Source organism: Scyliorhinus canicula, chromosome 9 (assembly GCF_902713615.1).
Source record: "Scyliorhinus canicula chromosome 9, sScyCan1.1, whole genome shotgun sequence".
In the NCBI taxonomy this organism is placed as follows: domain Eukaryota; kingdom Metazoa; phylum Chordata; class Chondrichthyes; order Carcharhiniformes; family Scyliorhinidae; genus Scyliorhinus; species Scyliorhinus canicula.
In genome coordinates, this window is record NC_052154.1 from 82,468,413 (window position 1) to 82,480,125 (window position 11,713).

Sequence of the window (11,713 nt, forward strand, 5' to 3'; positions counted from 1 at the left end):
AAAACGGTTAGGTCAGGTTACTGGGTTACAGGGATAGGGTGGAGATGTGGGCTTAATTAGGGTGCTCTTTCCAAGGGCCGATGCAGACTTGATGGGCTGAATGGCCTCCGTCTGCACTGTAAATTCTATTCTATTAATGGTGTTTAGAAGATTGATCTTGCTACCACAAAGAGGTGGTTGAAGTGAGTAGTGTAGATGAGACGAAGCTAGATATATACACGAGGTAGAAGGCGTCAGAAGATTATATGGATAGGGTGAGGTGAAGCAGTGTTGGCTCGCGTGGACAATTAACACCGGAATAAACCCGTTGGGCTGAATGGCCTGTTTCTCTGCTGTAAATTTTATGTAATTCTAAGTAATCTTAACATGTTTGAACATGCTGATTGAATGAAACTTAGAAGAGTGACACTGTCCAACATGTTACTTTTATCCCCCTCTTTCTAAGGTGATAATGAGCCAATGTTTAGCTGAACCTTAACTAACTGAAACTTTTTGCTTCTCCCAAATATCAGGATGAAAAGCCCCAGATTACAACAGAATCTGACATGGAGCCTTCCAAAGAGAAAGAAGGAGCTTCGCTTAAAACGTTGACATGTCTTAAGGAGCTCTGTTTGACCGCATGTACAAACTAACAGATGCCAGCATAACCAGGGTACTCTACGCAGGGCACTGTTGAGGGTGTGATGTATATCCGTGTAGAATGGATATATGGAGAATGGAATAGAGTTGATAAAATAATTTCTCCCTGATAATTATCAGGGAAGCTTGCAACACCGAAGGCCATTCAACCCATCGTAGCTGTGCTAGCTCGTTGAAACAAATATCCTAATTAGACCCAATCCCTTAACCTTTTTCACAGATCTGCAATATTTTTCAAACACCTGTACATGTCCAATTCAGTTTTCAAAGTTATTATTGAATCTGCCGCCACCACTCTCTCAGGCAATGCATTCTGGGTCAATATCTGCTGTTCTCCCCAACTTCCCTCTGCTTTTGATAGTTAGCTTAAATGTTCTTGGCTCACCAACCCTCTTGTTGCTGCAAACAATTTTCATCCATCCATTCTCAAACGTTTCATGGTTTTTAATGTCTCGATTGGACAGAATATAAAACCAGCAAAGGATAACTGATCAAATAATAAGGGAGAAAGTAGAATCTGAGAGAAAGCTAGCTAGAAACATAAAAACAGTATGAGTTTCTAATCTACAGGTATTTAAAAAGGAAAGGGTAACATGATGGAAATAACAAATGGCAGGTGCCACACTAAATTGCCCCTTAGGCGCGATCTACTGACCACTTGACGCCCGAACGGGAGCATAGCTTGGCCGGCAGATGCCGGGGAGCCCTCCTGCACACTTCCCTTTTTAAAAAATACATTTAGAGTACCCAACTATTTCTTTCCAATTAAGGGGCAATTTAGTGCAGCCAGTCCACCTACCCTGCACATCTTTGAGTTGAGGGGGTGAGACTCATGCAGACACGGGAGAATGTGCAAACTTCACATGGACAGTGACCCGGGGCCGGGATCGAAGCAGGGTCCTTGGCACCGTGAGGCAGCAGTGTCAACCACTGCGCCACCGTGCTGCCCTTCCCGCAGGCTTCCTGACAGCCAGTAAGTCTTGCAAGATCTACCCAAGTTTCGTGAGGTGTCCCGATCAGGAGCACGCCCACAACGGGCGGGACCAAACTTTGCACAGATAAGTAGGTTTAAAACCCATTTAGGGGTGCTGACCCAGGACCTATTGGGCTCCCGGCAGCTACCTGCCTCCGCAGGGAGACCCCAGCTGTGCGCCATTCAGTACTGGTCCACACAAGCGTGGACCAGGCGGAACGGCACCCGGGGTGTCTCTTCGAACGTGGGCACCTCAGCACTGTCAGGCTGGCACCTTGGCATTGGGGGGGGGGGTTGGGGTAAGCACATGTCTGTGGGGTTGCCATTGTCCATGGGTGAGGGAACAAGCCCACCACCCTTTCAAAATGGTGGCCTGATCTCTGATGAACGGTTTGGCCAGCTCCCCAATGATGAAAATAATTCTCAGTGTGGGCTGGACCTAGGAGAACTCCCCATGGCCTGTAAAAGTGACTAAAGGTGCTCTTGCTTGAGCAAAACAGGCAACGAGATGGAGGTTGGGGATGAGGAACAGGTCGCCACCCTCCGAGGATGAGAAGGACGAGGGTGATGAGGTGGTGCCGGACCAGCAGGGGCTGGAGGATGAGCCCAGGGAGTATCTGGAGGCTGCAGGAAAGGCGGCAGCAGCAAGGGTCTGGCAAGCCTGGAGGGCCAGGGAAGCCCTCCCACTCACCCAATTCACATAGGACGTGGCCTGGTCCATCAGTGCTAACTCACCCACCACCCACCCCTATTTCCCACCCTCCCAGGCTATCTGTCACATCACTTCAGGATGCTGGGTCTGTGTCGGCACCATCAGCAGATCATGGCGAGGGCAGGGGAGTGATGATAACCCGCAGAGAGCTGAGTGCCAGCCTCAATCTATGCCATAGTCGGACCCCAGCCTGTCCACTGAGTGCTCGCTCACACCCATCATTGCACATGGTGTGCCCAGTGGGGGGTAGATGCCTGGAGAGATGGTTAAGAGTTTGCAGGTCGGACCGCATTGCGGGCGAAGGTGACAGAGGCATCATACTGGTTGTGCACAAGGGTGTTTAATGTGTAATATAATTTCCCAATCTCCTGATGGTGACGCGCCCCCCATATCCTCCCCCTCACTCCCTATCTACGCCCCCCTCCCCCAATGCTCTCAGTGATCCTCGATGTGCTTTTCCTTGCTAGCTCTACTGCTACGTCTAGGTGTGTCCCCAAGATGCCCATCAGAGATGAAGGCAACCAGCTGCTTACCTCGTCCCGTGGCCTTCGTTGCCCCTGGCGGACATCCTCTGGGGGCTGTGGGGCCAAAGGCGCACTTGTTGGCGGCACATACACAGCCGTGGATTGGCCGTGCTAAGTTGCTCTTTAGTGCCCAAATGGTTAATTGGGGTTGCAGGGTAACAGGGACAAGGTGGGGGAGTGGGCGTGGTGGGGTGTTCTTTCAGAGGGCTGGTTCAGACTTGATGAGCCAAATGGCCTCCTTCTGCACTGTAGGGATTCTATGACATCTATGCAATCAGGGTAGACCCAACTCATGGTGCCTAATGAAGTTGAAGTTCTGCCGTGCGCAGCAATAGTTGGCGCTCAGCATTCAGAAATTCTAATTTGAGAAGGTGCCCTTACATAACCAAAACCAGCTGGCATTCCTCAATGCATACAGATCCTTTTGTGTCTGGCAGAAGCAGGTTGCAGTGGTGTGGGAGAGTCCCATGCATATACCATGACCAGCACCAGAGAATGATAACAAATGAGAAAAGACTTTGCTGACCAGTATTGTGACATAATTGCCAGGCGATTGTTGTCGGTTTAGTATGTAGCTGAGGAGAAGCATATAGGCAGGAAACTGGATATCCATCTCCTCTCCAGACCCTGGGAAAGGGTGGAAGCAAATAATTTAGGGAAAGATGTGCAACATTAAACAAAAAAAGATTTTTATCTGGCCTGGCACGAGCTCTTTTTCAATTGCTTCTCTAGGAAATCCGCTTTCAGGAACTAAAGACCTTGACGCTGAGCATGGTCCGCGAGATAACAGACGAGAGTGTCATCTCCATTGCAGCACACTGCCGTAGCCTGGAGGGACTGGCCCTTAACCACTGTGCCCACTTGACTGACCAAGGGATGATTGCTGCTGCATGCCACATGAAGAGGCTGACAAATCTCGAAATCTCCTGCTGTGATAAAATCACCAACCAGTAAGTAACTTGCTTTGAAGTAAAATGAAGTATTTGGGACTCTGCCGTACCAAATTGAGGTCGGACTCCATTTATACCAAAATAAAATCAAATTACTGAGGATAGTGGAATCTGAAAGAAAACGGAAAATGCTGGGCAATCTCAGCAGGTCTGACAGCATCTGTGGAGAGAGAAGGGCCCGGGGGGGTGATGGGGGTTACACGAGAAGCAGCGGGGCTAGATAGAGAGCCAGCTGTGGAGATTGACAAAGATGTTGTGGACAAAGGGAATGTAAATGTGTTGATCATGGCTAAGAACGGGGCTGATAGTGGCACACTAAGAGTCCAGAATGTGTTCATGGCAGAACAAAGGTCAGCAGTGTCAGTGTCAAAGGACAACTTGGAACAGGGAACAGTTGCCCTGGTGGGCTTCGGGGGGGGGGGGGGGGGGGGGGGAATGGTGAGGAAAAAAGGATCGATGGAAGAAATGAAAATGAATTGATAGAAATAAAAATGGGGTGAAGGTGGGGGAGAGAGTTCACAGTCTGAAGTTGTTGAACCCAATGTTCCATTTATGCCATATTCGGGTTCTAAAGGCCATGGGTGTACAGGGCAACGGGGTTCGTTGTGGCCTGCTTGGTTACCTTCTTGAACAGAATGTTCAGTCCCAACTCCAAACATTTGAGCACAAAGTTTAGACTGACTGACACTTCCAATACACTATTGGGGGAATGCTTCACTGTCTGAGACACTTACTTCTGTTTGAATGAGACATTAAATCTCCCCAATGGATGCAAGCAGAGCAGGAGAGTTCTTCCTGGTATTTTGAGCAAAATCTATCCCTTAACCTCCAACACGTTAAAAATGGCAATTATAGGGCAGCACGGTGGCACAGTGGTTAGCATTGCTGCCTACGGCGCTGAGGACCCAGGTTCGAATCCCGGCTCTGGGTCACTGTCCGTGTGGAGTTTGTACATTCTCCCCGTGTCTGCGTGGGTTTCACCCCCACAACCCAAAAGATGTGCAGGATAGGTAGATTGGCCACTCTAAATTGCCCCTTAATTGGAAAAATAATTGGGTTCTCTAAATTTAAAAACAAAATGGCAATTATCTGATCACAATTTTGTTGTTTGTGGGATCTTTCTGTGTGCAGTTTGGCTGTTGCGCTACTGACAGTGAAGTATTTTGGGATGTCCTGAGGCCAAGAAAAGTGCTATATAAATGTAAATATTTTATTCCTGCATTTAAGCAGACTTTTTCTTCAACATTGTCGTTTCCACATTTTTCGCAGCACGGTTTCCTAGTCTCTTTGATAAGTAGCTCAGGAAAGTCACAGATTCAGGCCCAGCCTGTGCAGAGTAAGCCTGTGTCGGCCACGATGGCAAGTAAGGGTGCCAACAGTTTGACTCAGCATCACTAAGTCAAGGCAGTGTAAAATCATCCATGGTACCTGCTTCAGACCCCAAGCTGACAACCTCCTTTCTCATGTGTCTCACGGGACAGTGTCTCCTCCTTTTCTCCCCTCTCCCTCTCCCACTTCTGAGCCAAATAATGTGAGGCAAAGCTTCTGCACAAACAGTGATCATTGGAGAGCCACTGGGGCCACTGGGGCTAAAACCCAGAGAGAGTGTGGGGTGAAGGGGAAATCATAATTGTTTCTAATCTGCCTGTTTCCACTCGTGGATCAGTCCAAAACTATGAAACATTAAACGTAAGATAATCATTCATAAATGCAGTCAGGGATTCATGAGAAACTCCTTTAACCAGAGACTGGTGACAGTGAGCTAGAATATGAAACTGTTGAGGCAGAGAGCATGGATATATTTGGGCAAGGAAGATTCAGCACAAAAGGATTTTCTGGTAACTGGATGGGCGTGGGCGGATGCTCGTCCAATGCAAGAACTCTGGTTTGGACCTTTTGAGATTGTTTGTGTGCTGTTAAGTTGGTGTAAATCTATACCTGTGATTGTCATATCCCCATCACACTGCCTCTCATCCCCAGGGCTCTGGAGGTTCTCATGCAGCAGTGCAAGTGGCTGAGGAGTCTGGATGTCTCCATGTGCGGAGGGCTGCTGATTGCAGACATTGAGCGGCTCCAGCATTTTCATCCCAGACTTACCAGCGTAAAGGCTAAGTACATGGGGGTGTGGACCTGTGTCCCAGACTCCTTAAATGAGACTGGATGAAGAATTATATGTGTGGACCCTGAAGGACATAGTTCAGAATCTTCTTGCAGCCAAAACCAGGCTCTGAAATGCTGACTGAGTGCTGTGACTCATGAATTTAAATTGAACAATTCAAGACTCAACATTCAGCTCTTCATTTTTGCTTCTGTACAGCTAATGTATCGTTGAAGTTACTTTAACATACATGACTTGGGTTTGATGAAGTAAGATACGATGAGGCTTATGTGAAGCAGAGTGAGAAATCATTGTGTTCCACTAAAACCTTGTGCCTTTATTCTGTCCCGAATATGTACAATGTGACCAGAGTTTACTATGTGATACTCTATGTAAAAGAGTCCTTTTGACATCTCTAACATGCCTCAAGAAATGACCGTAATCACTTCCAGGTATGTTTTTTTATTTTACTCTCCATTTTCTTCCCAACCCTCCTGAATATAATGATTTCCTTCCCAGGTTATACTGCCTCATGTGGTTGTGATGATTTTGATGGTGAATGCCAGACTCTTCACCTGTGAGGGGCATCGCGATGGTTCCCAATATACATGCTGCCTAACATATGTCCATGCACTGCCACCAGGATTTATGTGGTAGTGAGGAGGACTGTTATCTGGCTTTCCTTTTCTTCCTTATTCTCATTCCACCCTAAGGGCCAATAACACCTAGTCAACAACACTTTGTTTTTTTTATATAGAAAACACCGGATCTCAGCATAACCTCACCTCATCTGCCAGATCCATTATTTATAGCTCCTGATTGTTTCTTCCCTCACAGTTCTCAGCTTTTCTTCATACTTGCTGGAAGAATGGGGAGTTGGCTTCAGACCCTGGTGGACATTAACCCTGCCAACCATCACAGTGTCCCACAGAGATGGTACTGTACACTGGCACCATCACAGTGTCCCACAGAGATGGTGATGTACACTGGCACCATCACAGTGTCCCACAGAGATGGTGATGTACACTGGCAGACATCACAGTGTCCCATGGAGATGGTACTGTACACTGGCACCATCACAGTGTCCCACAGAGATGGTACTGTACACTGGCAGACATCACAGTGTCCCACAGAGATGGTGATGTACACTGGCACCATCACAGTGTCCCACTGAGATGGTGATGTACACTGGCACTCATCACAGTGTCCCACTGAGATGGTGATGTACACTGGCACTCATCACAGTGTCCCACAGAGATGGTGATGTACACTGGCACCATCACAATGTCCCACAGAGATGGTACTGTACACTGGCACCATCACAGTGTCCCACAGAGATGGTGATGGACACTGGCAGACATCACAGTGTCCCACAGAGATGGTGATGTACACTGGCACCATCACAGTGTCCCACAGAGATGGTGATGTACACTGGCAGACATCACAGTATCCCACAGAGATGGTGATGTACACTGGCACCATCACAGTGTCCCACAGAGATGGTGATGTGCACTGGCACCATCACAGTGTCTCACAGAGATGGTGATGTACACTGGCACCATCACAGTGTCCCACAGAGATGGTGATGTGCACTGGCACCATCACAGTGTCTCACAGAGATGGTGATGTACACTGGCACCATCACAGTGTCCCACAGAGATGGTGATGTACACTGGCAGACATCACAGTGTTCCACAGAGATGGTGATGTACACTGGCAGACATCACAGTGTCCCACTGAGATGGTGATGTACACTGGCACCATCACAGTGTCCCACAGAGATGGTGCTGTCCACTGAAGCGCCTATGGCGTATGATATGGCTGATGCCGAGTTTATTCAGGTATAGTGTGAATCACAAAGTGTTGGCCTGTGGAAAAATGTTTTCATTAGAAATTACTCTGGAAAAGCTCCAGATAAAGCAATAAGAAATAAATGCAACTAATTTTTTTATTTATTTAATATTTAATGTTGTTTTTATAGGCAATAACCTAAGCTTTATTAGTTCCAGGTTCAATAAGTTCATTTCAATAAGTTTTGCAAAAAAACATTGAACCAGTCCGGCCCTCGACTTGTCCCGATTTTTAAATTTTGGCCCACGGTGTATTTGACATCCCTGGGTTACGGGGATAGGGTGGAAGCGAGGGCTTAAATAAGTCGGTGCAGACTCGATGGGCCGAATGGCCTCCTTCTGCACTATATGTTCTATGATCTATGATTATGAGCGTGGTTGACAACGGAGACCCAGTGGATGTGATGTATCTGGATTTCCAGAAGGCATTTGACAAGGAGTCACACAAAAGGCTGTTGCATAAGATAAAGGCACATGCCATTACAGGTAATGTATTAGCATGGATAGAGGATTCGTTAACTGACAGAAAGCAAAGAGTGGGGTTAATGGGTGTTTTTCTGGTTGGCAATCAGTGGCTAGTGATTTGCCTCAGGGATCAATGTTGGGTCCGCAATTGTATCCAATTTATATAGATGATCTGGAGTTGGGGACCAAGTGTAATGTGTCAAAGTTTGCAAATTACACCAAGATGAGGGTAGAACAAAGTGTGCAGCGCACATTGAAATTCTGCATAGGGATATGTCATAATATACACACAAGTATATGATGGTGCACAGACAGGCATTGATTGACACACAGGATGACCAATGAACACACAGAACACAGCAGCCAATCACCAGACAGGAAACGGCCACTATAAAGCCAGAGGGCACTAGTTTTCCCGCTCTCTCTCGGGATGCAGCCTCTGAGACAGACAGAGCCCGTGAGCAACAACTAAAACATCCACCATGTGATAGCAAGATAGTCTGTTCAGGTTAGCCTCAGGTCTCTAGTCAACTCAGCATAGTGTCAACCCACAGTTAAAGTATGTATGATAGTTAAGAGTTTAATAAAATCGAGTTGCATTTCTTCAAGTGTTGGAAGCTTGTCTCTCTCACTACTGCAGTAAACGCAGTCCTCGCAGACCCAGCTTACCCAACACATCATGGTACCAGTAAGTCATGTTAGAGTTTGACAGACCTACCTTGAGATAGTCTGTCTTTGACCAGCGATCAGCCATCCGGAAACATGGACAGCGTCCGCCCTCCCCCACCGCTCCACATCGCCGGCAACCTCGGTGCCAACTGGAAGATATTCAAGCAAAAGTTCCAGCTGTATCTTGAAGCCACCGACCTCGAAGCCGCATCAGATGCCAGGCATATCGCTCTCTTCCTCTCTACAGCCAGGGACCATGCTATCCACATTTTTAAACTCCCTCACCTTTGCTGAAGTTGAGGACCAGACAAAGTTCAAAACAGTCCCGCTGAAGTTTGACAGCCACTGTGACATCGAAGTCAACGAGAGCTTTGAACGCTATGTGTCCTAGCAGAGGCTTCAGGGTAAGGATGAACCTTTTCAGTCCTTCTTAACCCATCTCCGTATCCTCGCGCAATCCTGCAACTACGGCTCCACTTCCGACTCCATGATCCATGATCCGCGACCAGATCGTTTTCGGGGTCCACTCCGATCCCCTCACCATCGCAATCGAGACCTGCACCCTACATGAGCACGCTAACAACCAGTACTCCCATATCAAGGCGGCAGAGACGGTGCGGCAAGGCCCCCACAATGCGGAGCGGGTGCAGGCCGTAAAACAGCTCCAGGGCCTGAGTCTGGATGAGGGCAGCCATTTCACGCACTTTTCCCAGGCTCCTGCGCATGCGCACAACGACCGAGGGGACGGCGAGGCCGACGACTGAACTGCGCAGGTGTGCACATCGTTCGACCGCACCGCATATGCGCGGTGGTGCACGGAGCGTCCTGACGTCGCCGCCATTACGTGCAACAACTGTGGCTCCGCCCGCTTAAAGCGGCAATGTCCCGCGAAATCTCGACGCTGTCTCCAGTGTGGCAAGCTTGGCCACTACACAGCCCTGTGCAGATCTGCTCAACTGCCCACCACACAGCAATCCCAGCCGCAGCGCAGGTACGTCTGGTCAGTGCAGCAACCCGCTGCAGACTCCGACTCTGACATGGTTCCAGATCCCGACACCGAGGGCCTCACATCCCCATTCCGGGTGGGCATCATCACCAAGCATACGATGCTTTCCGCAAAAAAGGTTAAACAACTCCCAGTGATGAGCATTGATCCGGACTACGAGTGGTGTGCCACCCTTACGGTCAACAAGTCTCGCATACACTTCAGGCTGGACACCGGCACTTCAGCGAACCTCATTTCGAAGTCTGACCTGGATACCATCCACGTCAAGCCGAGCATCCTTCCATCGGCCTGCCAGCTTCTCGACTACAATGGCAATGCCATTGCTGCCAGTGGCTCATGCCAGCTTACGTATCCGATCGTTCTTCAAAAGCCACCCTGCGTTTTGAAATAGTAGGGTCCAACAAAGCTTCCTTGCTCGGTGCTCAGGCCTACAAACTCCTGAATCTTGTGCAGCGGGTCGCCCGCTGAGGCATCAGCCTCGCCAGATGCCAACTTCCAAACCCAATTAGATGACATCCGAGCACAATACCACAGCGTCTTCGAAGGTATGGGCACATTCCCCTACAGATACAAGATACTCCTGAAACCGAATGCCACACCTGTGGTTCATGCACCGCGTTGGGTGCCGGCCCCTTAAGGACCGCCTCAAGCAGCAACTGCAAGACCTACAGGACCAGGGCGTCATTTCTAAGGTCACGGAACCCACGGACTGGGTTAGCTCCATGGTTTGTGTCAAAAAACCATCAGGGGAACTTTGCATTTGTATCGACCCCAAAGATTTGAACCGTAACATCATTAGGGAATACAGTAGTCCCCCGTTATACCGCGCTCCGCAATACCGCGGTTCGCAATATACCGCGGGGGGGCTGATTGACCCCAACTGTCAGTTGTGTCAATTTCAGCGGCCGGCTCACTTTGATCCGGAGAGGGAAGCTGCTCTCTCACTGAAACAATCAGCCGGCCGCTGAAATTGACACTGCCCGCTGCTCTCTCCCTCCAATCCAACTTTTAAGTTTAATGTTTCTGATTGGAGGGAGAGAGCAGCCGGCAGTGTCAATTTCAGCGGCCGGCTGATTGTTTCAGTGAGAGAGCAGCTTCCCTCTCCGGATCAAAGTGAGCCGGCCGCTGAAATTGACACTGCTGGCTGCTCTCTCCCTCCAATCAGAAACATTAAAACTTAAAAGTTGGATTGGAGGGGGAGAGCAGCCGGCAGTGTCAATTTCAGCGGCCGGCTCACTTTGATCCGGAGAGAGAAGCTGCTCTCTCGCTGAAACAATCAGCTGGCCGCTGAAATTGACACTGCCGAGGGGGGGGCGGGTGTTGGGGGGGGCGGGTGTTGGGGGGGGGGAAGAGGGGGGGGGAGAAGAGGGGGGGGAGAGAAGAGGGGGGAGAGAAGAGGGGGGGAGAAGAGAGGGGGAGAAGAGAGGGGGAGAAGAGGGGGGGGAGAAGAGGGGAGAGAGGGGGGGAGAAGGGGGGGAGGGGGGAGAAGGGGGGGAGGGGGGGGAGAAGGGGGGGGAGGGGGGGAGAAGGGGGGGGAGGGGGGGGAGAAGAGGGGGGAGAAGAGGGGGGGGAGGGGGGAGAAGGGGGGGAGAAGAGGGGGGGGAGAAGGCGGGGGGGAGAAGGGGGGGGAGAAGGGGGAGAAGAGGGGGGGAGAGGGGGGAGCATGTGGGGGGGCGGGTGTTGGGGGGGAGAAGAGGAGGGGGGGCGGGTGTTGGGGGGGAGAGGAGGGGGGAGAAGAGGGGGAGAGGAGGGGGGAGAAGAGGGGGGGAGAGGAGGGGGGGAGAAGAGGGGGGGCGGGTGTTGGGGGGAGAAGAGGAGGGGGGGCGG

The 11,713-nt window shown here is 49.9% G+C and overlaps 1 protein-coding gene across 1 annotated transcript; it reads left to right on the top strand.

Moving 5' to 3' along the window:
* The first annotated feature begins 619 nt into the window (after window positions 1-619).
* Window positions 620-6,691, top strand: LOC119970898 (F-box/LRR-repeat protein 2-like). The gene is made up of 3 exons (XM_038806007.1): window positions 620-652; window positions 3,581-3,798; window positions 5,779-6,691. Exons 1-3 carry the CDS (start codon window positions 620-622, stop codon window positions 5,960-5,962), a joined length of 435 nt encoding a protein of 144 aa, XP_038661935.1. The 3' UTR covers window positions 5,963-6,691.
* The last annotated feature ends 5,022 nt before the right edge of the window (window positions 6,692-11,713 follow it).